This window comes from Delphinus delphis, chromosome 10 (genome assembly GCF_949987515.2).
Source record: "Delphinus delphis chromosome 10, mDelDel1.2, whole genome shotgun sequence".
Taxonomy (NCBI): domain Eukaryota; kingdom Metazoa; phylum Chordata; class Mammalia; order Artiodactyla; family Delphinidae; genus Delphinus; species Delphinus delphis.
In genome coordinates, this window is record NC_082692.2 from 58517871 (window position 1) to 58536214 (window position 18344).

Consider the following 18344-nt stretch of genomic DNA (forward strand, 5'->3'; position numbering starts at 1 on the left):
TGTGACAGGCCCAGAGGCCTAGGTCCCACTGTGTCCCCCAGCCATGTGGCCTGATGGCTGCTGAGAGGCCGCCCTGCTCCGTCTTTGCTGGGGAGATGCAGCCAGGCCTGCGGAATGCTGCTCTGGCATGGACACCAGTGGGGGCTGGGGGCTGGCTGTGCTGGCAGGAGGCTGCAAAGGAACACTGGCAGGCTGAGCAGGCAGCAGGGTGGGGACCACAGGGTGCTGGGCCGGTCAGGGTCTAGGTGGTGCCTGGGCCGCCATTGTGGCGAGGGGGCCTCTCGTACGGCCCATGTCATCATTCAGATGCCTTTCTGTGCCCCCAACTCCAAGCTGATGGCTGCCCCATCTTTGGTCACTCTCACATTGCCCCCATCCTGCAGTACCACAGAGTATCCCCCTACCCCTCCGCTCACATGTGCACTTGTGCTTACACACCCACCCATGCCTGGCTGTAGCAGTGTCCCCTGAGTTTGCCAGCTTACTCATGAGGAGGCAGGAACTCTGGGGCCTGTTCAGAGTGACTTGGTTCTGGGTGCCAGGGGAAGGAAATGGAGCAGAGGCCAAGATCCCCGGCAGGCGCCATCCTGTAGTTTGATGTCTGTCCTGTGAAACTGCAAGGGCCTCCCCTGAGGCCAGGATGGCCCTTACGACAGGGCCATCCCAGCGTCAGGGAGAACACATCTCACGGGCCAAGATGGGGGTGACCAGAGAGCGCCAAGAGAAAGAGGAGGAAAACACATAGCCACATGGAGGGTGAGAAGAGACCCTGGTGGGAAAAGAGATGGGAAGAGAGGAAGGGGCACAGATGGGGACATGCCCCCAGAGAAGGCCACTGCAGACATCCCGCACTTCTGTGGCCGCGGTGGGTGCAGAGACAGCTGGCTCAGCTGCCGAAGACCTCAAGCTGAGGCCGGGCCAGAGCAGCCTGCATGCCTGACCAGCCCATCGCCTCAGGGCTGCCTTCCACTTCTTCCTCCATCCCAACCCACTTCCTCTTCTGACTCAGTGGATCCTTGCACAGGCCTGGGAGGTGGTAAAAGAGGAACTGTGTACCCACTGGTGGGATAAGGACAGTGAAGGTACAGCAGGACAGATCACACAGCAAGACACCAGCGTCAGAAGCCAAGAAAAGGGAGGCTGGAGCAGTCTCCCCCGCAGGGTGGGAGGAGCCTGGCCAAGAGGGCTGCACAGGACACTCCTGGGCCCACTTCCCAGCCAAGGTTTGGCAGGGGGTGTGGCTAGTGTGACCAAGGACTGAAAGCTGAGTAACACTAGGGCAAAAGGAGAGGAAGGGTACTCCAGGCAGAGAGAATAGCACCTGCACAGGCCGGAAGGGAGGATATAGTTAAACATCTGCAGGGAACTAGAGGATTTGATGTAGCAGAATCCAGATTCTCGTCTGGTGGGAGTGGCCGGAGGGCGATAGGCAGAATTGTTCTCTTGGCCTTGAAAGAGTCCTGCCACAGGATCTTCCCCCTCAGGGTTGGTCAAGGCAGGCTTTCTGGAGGGTGTAGGGTGGGACCAGCTATCGGGGAGGGGGATCCCAGGCCAGAATCGCGTGCCACAGCGGCAAGCCAGGAGTCTGTGGAGACAAGGGCAGGGCTGGGTGACCCTCAGACACTTGGGACTGGGTGCTGGCAAGGTCAGCAGAGCCACACCCCTGCCTCCAGAGGCCAGCTCATGGGTTTTCTCACAACTTCCCTAAGCTTCTAGACCAAACTCCTCTCCCATGTCGGAGAGGAGGAAGAGATTCAAACCATGCTGGGGGGCAGCACATGTGTGCGTGTGCGCAGAGCAGGGCTCAGCCTCCCTAGGCGGGGCATGGAGCTGGGTAACTGTGATGGGGGAGGGAGCGCAGAGTGGGCAGGGCCAGAAAACAAAAAGGGACACCGCAGCATGGGGTTGGCGGGGTGGCAGGGAAGTTCCACCTTCCTACTAGGTGCTGACCCAGGGCTCTGCCGGTCTCTGGGCGTGGGGTTGGAGGGGGTGCGGATTGCTCCTGTCCTGAGCTCAGCACTAACAGGCTACAGCTGTAGGGGGGTGGGGGCCTAATTCAAACCAGCAGGTTGCCCAGTTCCCTCCCAGAGCGTAAACGTCATGGCCTAGGCATTCAGGGCCTCCCTAGCATCTACCAGGATCCTCTCCCACCCTGCTGGTTCAAGGGGCCCTGGGCCTCTCACTAGTGATTGAGCCTGGCCCTCCCTGTCCCTGTAAAACTTGTGGGACAAGCACTCCGCTCTTGGAGGCAAGCCCAGGGGCTAGTGTCCCTGAACAATGTGTGTTTAGTTCCAAGCATTTAATACTCACCACTCCTAAGATAGAGGAGTCCTTAGTACTGAGGAGTTGTATTATAAAGTCAAGCTATTTACCTAGCTATCCACCTAGAAGTGTCAGAGTGGAACTTGAACCCAGGCAGTCTGACTCAGGCCCCAAACCCTTAAGGGCTGTGCCACAGAACAGTTGCTCATCGAGATCTTTTATTTCTTCAAAATAAAATCAGATTGGGCCACTGGGATCCTTCTCGGTCTTTCTCTGGGAATCTGGCCTGGTGGTAGAGGTTTTAGTTGCAGGAGACCCTGGGTGACCTGAGACTGGGAAGTTCCAGCCCAGAGCCCTATCCCATGGGCTCTCTGGGAGGCTGATTCATCTCCAGACCGGCCCAGGAAAGGACGAGCACCCCGGTTCCCATGTCTGGTTGCACCCTCTTTCGGGGTCTATGAGCCGAGAGACTGGCAGTCTAAGGACCATTAGCCTCATGTTACAGAGGAGTCAGGCCTCCAGATGCAGAACGCAGGCGTCTGTCCTGAGAGCTTGGGTCACATTTTCTACCCCGATGTCCTCAAGACTCTAGGCTGGCGGAAGAGACGCAACCGTCCCCAGGCTAGTCTGGGTCCTGCCGACCATGAAACTCGGCTCATGAAACCCAGTCTCTGGAGCTGGAGTTCGATAGCTGTAGGTGGTGAACGGTGGGTCTGGGGTCTCCAAGAGGCAGAAGTGCTTGGCCCAAGCTCCATGTAGCCCCACTGGAGGCCTTCTGATTCACGGGGAGCAGAGCAGGCAGGGGCGATGGAGCACTGCCCCTACCTTCTACTGAAATCTTTAAAGAAAACCGTCCATGAGAGCCTCTTGGTCCTGTGTGTGTGTTGCCCAGGTGGGATTTCCTTGCCTCACGCTCGTCAGGCGCTGACTGGAGCTGCCGAGGGTCTGTCTGCAAGAGGTGCAGTCTTCTTCCAGGGTGCCAGCTCTTCTTCCTGACCTTTACAGCATCAAAGAACTTCTCCCTGCTGAGCAGGAGTCCTCTTGGCACTCTGCCCAGTTCATTCTATCACCAGTGCCTCATGGGATTCACCTCTCGCTCTGGGCAGTGACAGAGTGCATTCCCTCTCCCAAAGACCAGCCGTCTGAGCCCAGGCTCTTCCCACGTGAGCCGTGGCTTCCAGCCCCTCACCTGGCCACACAGTTTGTGTCACTCACTCTGCACCGGCAGAGCCTCCTTTCGCTTCCCAACACTGATGCCTAGCCAGTCGGTGTTCATGGTCACTCGTGAGAGGGGCATTTCCCTTGAATTCTCTTGCCAGCTAATTCAGAATAGAAAAAACCAAAGTCTTGGACACATTTCCTCCCAATACTGCCCAGCTGATCAAGAAGATCACTATCAGAATTTGATTAAAGATCCTTGTGTTCTCTAAAAAATAAGACCTTAATGGAACCTCACTTGGGGATTTCCCTACAGCAAACAGACTCTACACTTTTATTTAAATTTTAAGGCAACATATCCAGATTTGCCTGTTTTCAGGAACTGCCTGACTTGGGGGGTTTACTGTTAACTTTGAAAACTGAACCTCTGCCAATCTTACTGTGTGAGGTTATGTTGTATTCACTAAGAAAGTACAAATCCCTTTGAGTTCTGAGGAGAATAAAGTTAATTGTACTTATCCTGCAAATTCTCATGTGGATGCTAAAAATATCACCATGAATGTTTTCTCCAGGAGAGAGTGCTATGTGCCTGCCTGGTGAACCACTGTTAGGGAGGGAAGGTGGAGGCTGCAGGTGGCGTAGCAGGGAAACATGCTGTCCCTAGGCAGCATCTCACAGATGGGGGGACGTAGTCCCTCCTCAGCAAAGGCTCTGTTATATGCAGGTCACCTCAGCTGGATGACAACAGAGCCTGGAAGAAACGTGGAGTTGGCAGGGGAAGCAAGACCAAGCACCATCACTGGTTCTCTGCGTAGGTGAACATTTCTGCCTGACGTTCTCTCTAGCTCCACCTCGTGCCCTACCTACCACTAATACTCGGCCAGAAGACGAAAACAAGCCACAGACGGATGAGATGAGGTCTCTTCACTGGCTGGGTCAGCAAGGAGACTCAGTGTCTCCTTTTCCATTTCAGAAAGACTATTTGAAGTCTGGATGAATAAAGAAGGATGAAACATGCACAGACTCAAACTTAGACTAAGTATATATTTTAATGTCTACAAGGCCCCCCTTTCCAGTTTTAGGGAAATTTAAATGAAGTGTATACAAATCAGACATTACCAATATGTACAAAAGTATTTTCTACAGTTTTTGAACAATACCAGCTATATCATGTTTCATTTGCAGTAAACAGGACATTACAAAACCAGTCCAATAATGCCTTGTCTATTAAGAAGCACAATACACATAATTCAATTTTATTTAAAAAGTAACTTAAAATACAGAACAATCCCCTTTATGAAGAAAAGCTATTTCTGTAGTCCATTCAGTAAACACACAAGTTGAATGCTGCAGCTGAGGGCTGTCCTTTTCCATGGAGAAAACAAACGAGGCTTCTAGGGCCCACCTTTTCAGGGTAAAATTCTACCCACAGCACAACAGGCGAAGTTATTGCCTGTGGGAGGCAGAATTCTAAAATGCCCCTCCTCCTATTTCATGCCCCAATCCCAGGAACCTGTAAATGCGATACCACTTCTGTGATTATGTTCTGTGGCACAGCTGACCTTAACACAGGGAGACTATCTCAGTGGGCTTGATCTAATCACACAAACCTTAAAACAGAGGAGGAAGGCAGAGAGACCTGAAGCATGAGAAGAAGCCCTCGATGGGCCATTGCTGGTTTGAAGATGGAGGGAAGCACACAAGAAGGAATGCGAGCAGCCTTAAGGAGCCGAGAAAGAGGACCCCGGCTGACAGCCAGCAAGGAACTGAATACTGCTAACAATCTGAATGAACTTGGAAGCAGATTCTTCCCCAGAGCCTCCATAAAGGAATGCTGCCCTGCTGACCCTTGATTTCAGCCTTGTGAGACCCTGAGCAGAGAATCCAGCCATACTGTGCTGGACTCATGAGCTACAGAACTGTAAGCTAAGAAATGAGTGCTGCTTTAAGCTGCAAAGTTTGGGGTCATTTGTTACACAGCAATAGAAAACTAATACACTGCCCAAAGGTAACTCTTCTTAACGTAATTAGATTTGGCAGTTTTTGTTTGGGTTCTAAATGCAGTTTCTTTCCACTGCATATTATTAAAGCAATATTCTCCTCTGTAGGCAACTTCTGAAAACCCTTCATATGATCGCACATTGTTTTGTATTCACTATCAGGTATGTTTGTTTGACTTAGGTCCTATTTTCTAATGTATTCTCATCTATCAACTTGGCAAACAACTGGCCACAACCCTGTTTATGAACCTTTTATGGGTGATGGTTTTAATATATCCAAGGTCACCCCTCCATCCATCAGGGGTGGTCAGATCCCTCCAACTGAGGGCTCTTTCCCACTTCCCAAGTACACCAGGCAAGCCCTGGGGTAGGATGGCACAGAGTTCTGCATCAAACATCCAATATGAATTTCTTCTGCATAACTGGATTAAACTGGCACTAAGGTGATTAAGTACACTTGGGGAAAAAACTCAAACTAAAGGTTAAAAAAAATCTCACCAGGGCTTCCCTGGTGGCACAGTGGTTGAGAGTCCGCCTGCCGATGCAGGGGACACGGGTTTGTGCCCCGGTCTGGGAAGATCCCACATGCCGCGGAGCAGCTGGGCCCGTGAGCCATGGCCGCTGAGCCTGCCTGCGTGTCCAGAGCCTGTGCTCCACAATGGGAGAGGCCACAACAGTGAGAGGCCCGCGTACCGCAAAAAAAAAAAATCTCACCAGTTTTTACAGGTCAAATCATTTTTGCAGGAACCACCCAAGACTGTGAAAGTGTGTAATCTATGCAGTACTGCACACCCCGATTCCCTGTCTGTTGTCGTAGGTTTACCATCTCACACAAGGCTTCACTGAGTCAGTGCAGGCCACTGAAACAGGGAAACATGCTGGCGGGTGCTGAGAACAGTTCAACTGCTCTTGCATCTGCCTCTTACTTGAAAGACTTAAAAGTAAAGCCCTGCAAAATGTGCCCAGGATGGTGGCAGGGAGATCTTGGTGTTACTTTTGAAGTCCACTCTCCAATCAACTCCTCCAGGGACACACGCATCAGTTCTGTGCAGCAGACCCCAGTGGCCACACAACCCCATGCCAATCCTGCCTGCTCCCACACCTGTGCTTGAGAGAGGCCCTCCAAATATTTAAAGTGAATAGAGCTTAGAAGGACCCATGTTTGGTGCCAATGAATTTTTAAAAATTCATTTCTCTCTCTGACGGAATTCTAATGTATAGTATGTAAGAATAATGCACCAAAAGGTACCAAGCACCAAAGCATGAACTGGAATAGAACTGTCTTTTTACAAACCGAACTTCATAGTATTTATTAGAAAGCACATAAAACATTAGGGCTTTAGAGACAGTGCAGGTATTTATAGTTAAGGCTGATTTACTCTTCTTAACCTCACCCGCCAGCCTGAAATAATACACTGGGCTGTATGGTGACTACTTTTCTGATCCTCTGAGACAACAAAGAAGTAAGGAATGAATTAAGAACCCCAGAGCCACTGCCTTATACTCCTGGCTACCATCAGTATCAGTTCTGGGCAGTTTGTTTTTAAGAGCACACATGTATAAGGTTCTGTGTAATTGGTATACAAGTATTTGGTCACCTTTCACAGTTCTCCTTCACAGTTCTATGCTTGGCAGCGTACATGCTAAAACCTTAAAAACGGGCAAAAAGAATCTGTATTCTAAGAAATACATGAGATGGAGAGAAATAATCTAGCTAAAATAATATTGCAAATTATATTTAAATTTCATGATTTCTTGATTCAAGAAAATGAAATTCATTTCCATAGTTGGCTACTGTAAAATGTGGCATACAAATATTTTTAGGAGACATATCTGTATTTTAAATTCTACGCACATGTAAATGAACAAATAACAATTATAAGTGTCTATTTTTCAACTTCATCTCTAATATTGAAACAGAACAACAGACTGCCATTAAGTTTCTTAAACTTTTAAGTTACCAGATATTTACAAATAAGATCCAATTTGTATCAAAAAAAGGGGACACTTTCAACTATATCTGCTGCTTTCACTGGGACTCCGATGATGAGAGTAACTTCGGTCACTTTCACTGTCAGAGCCATAAGATCTACAACTCCTGTATAACAAAACAAAAACAGAAATACCTTTTAATTGTCAGCCCTTTGAATTCCTCTTGTAGCTTCTTTTTTGATATGAGTGGCCTGAAAGCAAGTGGCTTGAAGAGGCACAGCATAGTGGGTTGGCGAGTGGGGTACTGACTGTGGCAATACTGCAGACTTTTCAAAGATGTCAATGACAGATGGTGGTAGTATCAGGTTAAGATAAAATAAAGAAACTTCTTGGGGAATTACTTGAAATCCACTCATATATGTGAGAATAATTTTCCATGTTACCCAAAATGAACATCAATATTTAATTAGACTGAGGAAGTAAGGGAAAAAAGGCCCACAAAGAGAGTTTCATTAAAAGGCAAGGAAATCAAAATCAAATCAAAATGGGAGGCCAATGAGGGGTGAGGGTGAGGTGGGGCAGGGACAGGACCACTGGGAGAGTGAGTCAAGAAGGCTTGGTTATGGTCACCATTCAGTTATTTCGAAAAATATTCACAGAGAGCCAGTCACTTTACTAGATGCAAAGGGCACACACAGAGTAGACTATGTAGAGTTTCCTGGGGCTCAAGGATAGTATAGAATAGGGGGCAAGATAAATAAAGCACATGCGGCGAGAGGGCAACAGATCTCAGAGTGAGCAGCAGGAAGGGCTTCCCTGGGGCAGTGAGTGGGCTGCAGTGGAGACCTGCAGAGTAGTTGAGAATTGGCTATTTCAAGAGGCAGGAGGGGACATGGTGAAGTGGGCATGTGACTCTCTAGGCAGAAAAAGAAAAAGGTTCCAGGATGTTAGTGCAGGGAAGACAGAAAAGCCCAAGCTGGAGTTGGTAGGCGGAGAGGCCTCCATGCAATGCTGAGGAGCATGGACCTGCCCCTGAAGGCAGTAGGGCATCCTTGAAGAGTTTCAAACAAGGGAGTGTCCAGATCACACTGATACCCTACAAGCACGACTGACTGTAGTTGTAAGGTATGGGGGAAGGGTAAGACCAGAAGCCACCAGGAAAGGGACATTACAAAAAGCAACCCACAGTATGAGCCATATGTTACATAAAACATACCTATAAATACATATAATATATAAACATTTTTAACCGTACAAACTGCAATCCTAAGTATTATATTTTATTATGTTACAGTTTTTAAAATATTACCTTTTTAAAATTCAAAACACTGACAAATCGGCTGTTAGTTCTAGCAAGCAACCCTATTTAAAGAATGGGCCATGGTTTGAGTTGCCTTCTCTCCTTATTCCTTCCAAAAGAAATGTTTGTCCAAGGATATGTGAATATTTAAAAATCCATTTTAGATTCAAACATTAACAACCACCAGTAAATACTACCCAGCAACTCTTAATACAAAGGCCACTTTCAGTAACTGCCTTTGGGTTGATGAAGTTCAGGCAGAGAAACAAGTATTTCTGTCCTCAGAAGATGGTGCTTTCTCTTCTACAGCAGTCTCTCACCCCACACCCTAAGTGCCCACAGTAACTTACAGTGCTTGAAAGAACAGACCCACCTGGACCGCCTATTGTAGCTTCTGCCTCGGTGATAACTGTCGCTCCTCTGGCTTCTACTTCGACTCCGACTCCTGCTATAGTAGCTATCGTAGGTGTAGGACCTGCTTTAAACAGCAATAACAAACACTAAATCTTCCCGTTCAAATACTCATATATTCCCATTTCTTTTTAGCTTCTTAAGTGTCCTCTTAGAACATGGGCACTATATGACAGTATGAAGACACATCTGCAGAACAAGTACTGGAAACATTTAACAACTGCCCCAAATCAGACTTACCGTATTAAACAGAAAAATGTTATAGTTTCTTTTCTGCATTGAAAAATATCACAAAATTAACACTGAGTTAGTTCAATTGAATCTCATGGATCTTATTAGACAATTATAGTCAATAAATCCCTGCCATTACAATTCGACATCAATTATCACTTTTGACATTAGAGCACAATGGGCCAACAGATTAAAAACTGTTCAAAAAGACAAACATATGTTTTTCAATAACATACAACACCTTTTAAAAGGGAATTAAGGGCTTTATAAAACAAGGCCCTTTTAATTCTGCCCCCACAGGTGGTTTCCCAACCCCTGTCCATACCTGGACCGACTGTGGGGATCGTACGAGCTGCTCCTGGATCTGCTCCTGCTGGACGTCCTAATAGGAATCACATGAGGGGCTATCAACTTGTGGATCAGGACAGGCTACATCAAAAATCTAGACATTTATTTGCCCATCAAGGAGAAAACACACAATGAAATCCAGCAGCTATATTTATTTCATTTTCATATCAAAAGTATATTGGAATTTTTTTAAAAAGCATGTTGGATTTCGCAAGAAACGTTAGAAGTTTTACACAATTCTTCTATGAGGTGCACATCAAGAAAGTCGCTGGGGAGGAACTGGGTGGGGAAGGGGGAAGACACAGGTGGAACACTTGAAAGTAAAATGAAGCTGCAGCAGTGGTAAATACCTGAGAGGCAAAAAGGGGCTGGAAGAAGCTGGGAAAACCAGAAACTTGGGGTCACCCACCACACACACACTTCTTCCTTTGTCCTCTTGTAATAGTCCTCCTCTCCCAATATCTAACCCGAGTCAAGAGATGACTGCAGATGGAAACTTAGGTTAACGAGGATGTACTGGGGGTTCAGGTGGTAGTCAGGGCCTCTTTTAAATATTTCTACTGCTTCTCTTTCCTCACTCTGATAAGATCCCATCTTGAGATCAGCCAGTAAGAATCCAATAGCTCTTTGAAAGAAAGAACTAGGTGAGTAAGTAGGCCTGTCTGATAGTCAGCAATGACAAGACCCTGTTCAACAGCTACCCCACTCTGCCTGTGCAGGGCAGGCCTTCAAAAGAAGACAGATGGAGACCCCACAGTAGGACAGGATTCACAAGCTCACCTATGGCTTTTGTAACTGCGGTAGGAACTGCTCCGGCTTCTTGTGCGGCCTCTGCTGTACCACCCTCTGCTCCGACTTCTGGAGTAGCTTCTTGATCTACAAGTAAGAGTGGAAAATATATAAATCATATTAACTCATTATGCTGTTAAAACTAATTACAAGTAGGGCAGGAGGGGGAAAACCCAACAAGAGGAAAGGTCTCTGGAAAGGTCTCTCACGAACTCCTCACAGCGGGTATCACAGAGACGGCTAATGAGGGTTTAAACTGAACAGAATAAAATAAAGAGAAAACAGAAAAGGCTGATACAGGTATGTTCATAGGAGCCCTACCTGTAATACCAGAAGAGGAAACAATCCAAATCTCCATTAACAGTAGAATGGGTTAAAAAAAAATTAACACAGATATATACTGAAGTATTCTAAAGTAGGAAAATGAACTACAGCTGCCATGTATCAACAGAGGTAACTCTTGGGAACATAATGTTGAGTGAAAAAGGCAAACGTAGAATATCTATACATATAAAAAAGGATTTTGTTTGAAAACAAGCAAAAGCAACATTATATATAGATAGAAACATTTATAGTAAAGTACAAAGAGAAACAACAAAATTATAATAGAAGTTTAGAATAACATTTAACTCTAGGAGAGAAGAGAGAAAGTAGGGTAGCATCGGGTAGGACTACATTAGGTATATCAAAGCTCTATTTTTAAAGCTAGATACCATTTAAAATTATTTTTTATACCTTAATCATTAAAAAAATTTATACCTATTTAATATTTAATAAAACAAACAAGAAACTTAATGCAACTTTGCCCCACCCTGCTTCCCCTAGTTTATGCTTGCCATTCAGGAACTGAACAATACCCCTGTGTATGTGCTACTCAGGTAATATCTTCATAGGTTTTATTCAGTATGTACTTATGTTTTGGAAGACAGATGCAGTTTATTGGCAAAGACACATTCTGTTCTCATAAGATCCTAGTCATTTACTCAACGAACAATTATAGAGCGACTCTGTTAGGTGAATGAAAGATGAGTAGCAAACAGCCCCTGACTTCACTGAGTTTGCAGGCCAGAAGGGAAGTCAGGCCCACGTAAGTAACCGAAACAGGGAGGGCAAAGTTTAGCTATCTCAGTCTACTACCTGTGAGCTGCCCAACTTAAGAGCAAATTTCTTAGCGTTTCCATGCCTCACTGTCTTCATGTATGAAATGAGACACCACCCACTCCAAAGGCAGGGGCAGGAAGGTAGATGAGAATGGCCAGCGTCACCAACAGCTCAGAGCTGTCTGAGTGTGAACGGTAAGTACACACCGAGCGGACAGGAGGCTGGAGTAGCTCAACAGGCACCTTCATCTAGAATATGAACCCGGAGACAAAAGGCCAGGATTCACCAGCTCTCTGGGCCTTGTTGGGAGTCAGAGCAGGAGGAGGTAGAGACGCCAACAACTCAAGCATGGAATGGTCTGAGAGGGAATGAGGAGAGCTAGCAGAGGGCTTCTAGAAGGACTGAAGGGACTGAAAACATGCCCTGGCACTGGCCATGCGGAAGTACCTGAAAATCTTAGTCAGCTGAGTGAGATGGGGGAGGGAAGGCACAGAATACAAACTGCAAGCAACTGAAGAGTAAATGGGAGATGCTTATTGTAGATGGTAAATGTCGGCTCCTATTTTTAAAGAAATCTGGGTAAGGGAAGAAAATGACTGATAGAAAACTAGGAAGAAAAAAAGTTAAAGATTCTTACTGCATTTTAAGTTCAAGTGATGAAAATCAAGCACAACGTAATAAAGGATATGAGTCAGAGGCAGTGAGGCAAAACCATGAAACATTTACAAGGAAAAGAAAAGAATACAAATTACTTGTTAACTTCATACCACCATCACCAATTTTTTTAGTTTTAAAAATGCTCATTCTCTGCATTAGCCAGTCTATGCTGATGACAATAGTTAGACGTAACTTGAACCAAAAATCAACCAATCAATCTTAAGATGATCATTTTTACCATTTCCTGCCCCTTGAATAAAGATCAACTAGATGCAAGTCCTTGGCAGGTAACTTTGCCTCTCTGGCCCTCACCCTCCACTTGTATAAAATGGAGGGTTAGATTACTGATCTCGAAATCCTACATATTCTGTAAATGCAAGATTCCCTTCTAAGGCATCACTAACAGTAGAGAGAGCTGCCTCACTCCTTTAAAAATGGAGAACTTGCCACTTATCACGGCAACTCACTGCAGTTGCCATGGAGCTTTAATTGACAGCAATAGTTTTTTTACCCTGAGCCCAAATCTCTTCCCCTGAAATCTCTGCGCCCTGTGTCTTCAGTCTGCTCTGTGAGTCACACAGCACAAGCTTTCTCCTTATTCCCTCCCAGATATTGGGAAACAGTGATCTTGTCCCTAACTCTGATGTTCTTCCAAGCAAAACAATAACAGACTCTCCTTGGGAGAAAAAAAGGAAAAGAGAGTAATGCTCACCGATAAGATGATGTGGAACTTCTCGATCGACTCCTTGAGTGACTGTAGGAGACAGACCTTGTTCTGTGCCTTGACTTGGTCTCAGATTTACTTCGAGATCTGCTTGGACTCCTGGACTGGCTATCACCATCCCGACTAGGCGTCTGCTCATCACTCGAACTCTCCTGATTTCTTGGCCTCCGGTTTAAGCGTGCTGTCTTTCTTACTTCATCAAAGAGAGACCCAGGCCGAACTTTATTTTTGCTTTTAATTTCTATTCTCAAGCCTTGTGGTTTCATTTCAGGCACAGTAGTCAGTGCCTTAACTTCCACAGCACTTGATGTAGTAGCAGACGGTGCTGCCAGGTTCCCCACACCTTGCAGGGGCTTCCATTTATTATCCATGAGGCTGGTCTGGCTTTTCTCAGCCACCTCTCTCTTCACAGTGCTTTCTACAGCAGTGGCCAAGCTGGCGGAGCTGCTGTCCTGCTTTCCCACCTCACCCACCATTTTGCTTTCTGACATGCTGCTTTCCTGTTTTCCCAACTCTGCCTCAGGATGCTCTGTTGGCATATCCTGCTTTAGAACAATGCTTATATCCGGGGTGTCAAGCCTTGAATTTCCTAGAGGGGAAGCCCCCTCGGCCTTTGCTGGGGAACTCCTATCAGGAGTGCAAATCTCCATGTTGTCATCTGTTTGAAGCAGATCCTCCACTCCGCTTGGGATGCTCTCTTCAATATGCTGAATGTTCGGGGGAGAACTGACCACGTTTTCCTCAGCGTTTAAAGCTGCGGGAGACACACTGAGTTTACTATCATCTTTAGTAGGCTGATCAGTATCTGATGAAACCGTTATTGGATTATGTTTACCTGAAAGACTGCCATCTTCACAGGGCTTCTCAGTTTGGGGAATATTTTCTTTTACGGCTTCCCTGTTTTCAGAAAGTTGTTTTTTCTCTTTTGCTTCCTGAGTAACTTGCTTTTCGTTAATCTCCTCCTCCTCCTCTTCACCAAATTCTAGTGGAGGCTGCCAGTGAAACGCTTGTTTTCGTTTTGGAGCCTTGTGTTTTTTCTCTTTTTTCCCTTTCAATTTCTCTTTTGCTTTTTTGGTATGTTCCCTTTTAAGATGCTCCTTAGAGCTGTGTTTATGCTTGTGGGGTTTTCCTCTACTGTTTTCTGAATTGGAATAGAACCCCTCAGAATCAGAGGTTGATGACCGCTGTTTGCTTGATTTCCAGGCACTATTACCATCAGGCAGTAAAGTACCTGCTGAAGACTTAGTTGCTGGTTTGGCTTTGATGTGAATTTCACCCAACTCTGACTCAGAATCTGAAGTGGCTTCACCTTCCTCCTTATCAGAAGATGGCCGGGAATTATTTTTACTGTTTTTAGTTACATCTTGTTCAGAATTTGACTCAGAGTCCCATTTACTCCCAGCATAATTCTTCCTTTTGGGCTTACTGCCACTTCTAAAGTGATCAGAAGGACTTTCTTTCAAAGTTCTTTTTTTTGAATGAGGGCATTCCCGTTCAGGCTTAGATTTCTCTTCACCTCTGTTTTTCTCCTGTTTATTATTCATGTCCATTTGGACTTGCTTCTCTTTTTCCTGGGCTGACTGTGTAACCCGAACACTTGACTGTTCACTGTCTGAAGAATAATCTAAAGATGACCTGCTTTCACTGTACTTTCTATGACATGAAGACTTGTCTCTGCCTCTGACATATTTATTACGAAGTGTCTTTTCAGAGCTGCTGCTGTGCCTTTTATTGGAGGTGTTATTTTTTTTCCCGTTGGATCTAAATTTTCTCTTGGCTCGTCTTCCATCATCACTGCTAACAGAAGAGTATGAAAATGATCTACTACACCGTGAGTGGTCACTGTATTTATTTCGTGAATGAGATCTAGATGAGGGAGACCTAGACCTTGAATGTGAACTAGCTAAACTTCGAGATCTTGTGTATGACCTGGAATAAGATCTACTCCGAGAAGATCTACTCCTTGACCTCGGTGAACTTTCTGAACTTCTATCACTGTATTTTGAATAAGCGCTCCGATCACTTTCTGAATTTTTTTCTCTTTTATGGTAGGATGATGAACTACCAGTCTCTTTAACATTTGCTAAACCATAAGTGCTTTGGATGGGCAGCAAATGGGTTGTTTTAGCTTTCATTTCCTGGATTCGTTCATAAGAGGGCTTCCAGGGCTTCTGTCCAGGCTTCCACCTTGAAGGAGGGGGGCTGTCACTCAGTGGTATTACAGGAATATTTTCCGCCACCACTGGTTGTACTAAAACATTTTCATTTTGTGTCACTGTTGCTCTTAAAGGTTCTGTTTTAACAGGTTTATTTTCACTTAACTGAGAGGCTGTTCCTCTTGGTGATTTTGATGCTGTTCTTTGGTGCCCTGACTTAGAACTAGATCTGGACTTTGATCTACTTCGAGAATGTGATGAGGATTTTGACGGAGTCCTTGATCTTGAGCTTCCTCTAGAATAAGACTGTGAGTGAGATTTTGATCTGTATGAGTCTCTGCTGGAATGGGTTGAAGAGCTGTGGTCATCCTTATCAGATTTAGACCAGTCCCTCTTGGATGAGTGATGAGATGACAACGAGGAAGAACGAGATCTCCTTTCTCTATCACATGAGGATTTCACTCTTCGGGTGGAAGATTTTAAGGATTCTATGTCAGATGGTACAATAATCCTTCTCTTCTTAGTCTGTTTGTGCCTTCTGCAATGTTTCTGCTTTTTAGCTTTCTTTTTATGCTTAACCTTTTTCTCTTTTCTGCGTTTTTTATGGTGACCATCAGAGTGTCTTGCTGTGCTTAGATCTGAATAATATCCATTATAGGACCACGATCGGGATCTCTGGGACAAGCTTCTTTCATCCCATCGGCTTGAACAGGGGTCACTTAACCTATAGAAAAGGACATAATATGCATGCAATTATTTACAAGCATGTTTTCTATGCTTTAAAATTAAAACACATTTGTTGTCAATACAAATGCATCAGCAAAAGCTTAGTTAACAACCAAGTACTGACTCTGTCAACACTTTAAGCACACATAGGAAGGATAAACCAACAGCTGATAGGCCTGGTCCCAACCTTGTAATTTCAAAGAGATCATTACTATCAGATCACTACTATCAGACTTACAAAAGGATTTTTTTCAGAGCCAAGCCAAGAATTTTTCAACTTCGATAGGAAAATAGTTTTGAAAAGCAAAGCAACTACAGCAATCACAAAAGCACTGCTGCCCTACTGAGTTCCTGGCTATCATCCACTCAATAACACTCTGCCTCCAGGAATAATTTCTGAGGGAGAATCAAATCAAGTTCCCAAACAATTCTGTTAATTCTCTGCAGATACAGGATAACTGCCTGAACTTTAGGCGAAGCCTCTTTTTCTTTTTTGGCTGCACGGCTTGTGGGATCTTAGTTCCCTGACCAGGGATCGAACCCGAGCACCAGCAGGGAAAACTCCCGAGTCCTAACCACTGGACCACCAGGGAATTCCTTAAAAACATGACTACTGTTTTTATCTCAGCCTCATACAGGTAATCAACAACTTTCCCCTACGGTTTTAGTTAAACTACTTAGTACAGAAATTAGGGGAAAAGTACATTAAATAGATGCAGACTTTACAATATCTCAGTGGCAATATCAGGGCTCAAAACTCAGAGTTCTCAGTGCCACTGTGTCTACACCACTTCCACACAGCAGACGCACACCTTTTCCTCCCTCTTCTAACTTCGAACCATTCTGCTGGATGCCCATAGAGAAAAACAGAATTCTACCATGAACAATTACACAGGGTCCCATTGGTATATTTTGCACTAGCTATTCTGGGGCCAGCCCCATTTCTAAAATAGATACTGCACTGTGGAGTGTCAATGAAGACAGGACATGGATACACTTCTGAAGAAACAAAAGTCCCTGGGGTCAGAAGTTAACACACACACTGGGTACAGATTTCCCTATCTACCCATTTATTCATTAGTGACTATGAGAACAGGCTAGGAAAGAATCTGCTATATAATTTTTTTTAAGTCCTGATTATTTCTAAAATTGAACAAGAAATCTTTAAGAAATTCAGGAGGGTTATAGTCTTGTGAGGGAAAACAGAATTTTGATTTAAAAGCACCCAAAGTCAAGCAGCCCTCCTCCCATTTCACCAAGCATTCCCAAATATATTCTCTTTGGTCATAGTCTAATTTTAAAGGTAAATATTTAGTGAAAAGTCCAGAAATATGTCTCTATCCCCTTAAGACTTAAAATATAGAGGACACAGGATTGTACTTATACTTACTTATCTCCTTTACTCCACTTTTCTCCACTAGGTGGTCTATATGCTCTTAATCTCTGCATTTCTTCTTTCCAGTGAGGAGGAGTTTCACTGCTATCATCATCATCTGATTCGGAACAGGATCTTGATCTTGGAGGTGTGTGATAGCGCTTTAAAAACAAAGTTAGGAATAACTACCTTCAAAATATCTCTTAATTGTAATCTGCTATAGGACAGAGGTAGGTATAAGACCCAATCTCTGACGCCATTCAAAGGCAATAACGACTAAGTACCAAGAAGATGGTATGAAGTTGTGTCAAACTAAAAAAAATGGGAAAGCTGGAGATTCACCTGTAATCACACACAACAATTTCCTCTTTGAAGTCCTAATGGTTATATTCATTAGCCTAGATTATTCAATATACTAACATTTCTCAGCATACTGATTATTTCACATTCATTTCATATTCAAACACAGCAGTAAACACTAATCTAACAGCAGTGCCTTCCCATAACTATACAGAATACAACTAGCTCCTTGGACAGATTTTGGACTATACCTAAGATTAAAGCTAGGATTTTGCCTAGAGGTAAAAACATTTTACCGCTTAAGATAAGTAATTTGAAAAAAGTCCAGTTTTAACACACATACAATTGTGCCCCTTCCTTTAATCTTCCGTCCAGACTTTGATACAGATGGTTTCTGATCATTTACGGTGGGTGTAATATCAGGAATCTTCCTGGAAAAGAAGATTGAAAATTTATAAAAAGCAAATGCTAGGCAGTTTTCTCAGTGTTTAAATGCAGAATTTATGTTCCTATCATACAAAAACACTTCATTTAGATTCAACACTTTTGTAGAATGAGGCACTCCACATAACCCAATTTTCTAAGCAAATCCTTTAAATACAAAAACTAAAAAAAAAAAAAGTAACCGGGGGTTCCCTGGTGGCGCAGTGGTTGAGAGTCCGCCTGCCAATGCGGGCGACGTGGGTTTGTGCCCCGGTCCGGGAGGATCCCACATGCCGCGGAGTGGCTGGGCCCATGAGCCATGGCCGCTGGGCCTGCGCGTCCGGAGCCTGTACTCCGCAACGGGAGAGGCCATAGCAGTGAGAGGCCCGCGTACCGCAAAAAAAAAAAAAAAAAAAAAAAAAAAGTAACCCAACTGAGTAGAAATACACGA

At 44.9% G+C, this 18344-nt stretch overlaps 1 protein-coding gene across 8 annotated transcripts in view; it reads right to left on the reverse strand.

Annotated features, from left to right (window-relative positions):
- Nucleotides 1-4443: 4443 nt before the first annotated feature.
- The window catches only part of NKTR (natural killer cell triggering receptor), a 49061-nt gene continuing 35160 nt past the window's right edge, over nt 4444-18344 (reverse strand). For 2 of the 8 annotated variants that reach the window (XM_060022264.1, XM_060022266.1), the window contains 8 exons: nt 17814-17901; nt 17186-17331; nt 12902-15793; nt 10423-10518; nt 9620-9676; nt 9304-9336; nt 9026-9130; nt 4444-7518 (listed from right to left, as the gene is read on the reverse strand). In XM_060022264.1, coding sequence (XP_059878247.1) covers nt 7431-7518; nt 9026-9130; nt 9304-9336; nt 9620-9676; nt 10423-10518; nt 12902-15793; nt 17186-17331; nt 17814-17901 — 3505 coding nt within the window. In that variant the 3' untranslated portion in view covers nt 4444-7430. The remainder of the gene's footprint in view (nt 7519-9025; nt 9131-9303; nt 9337-9619; nt 9677-10422; nt 10519-12901; nt 15794-17185; nt 17332-17813; nt 17902-18344) is intronic. The other 6 variants (XM_060022258.1, XM_060022259.1, XM_060022263.1 and 3 more) reach the window with 5 other exon arrangements.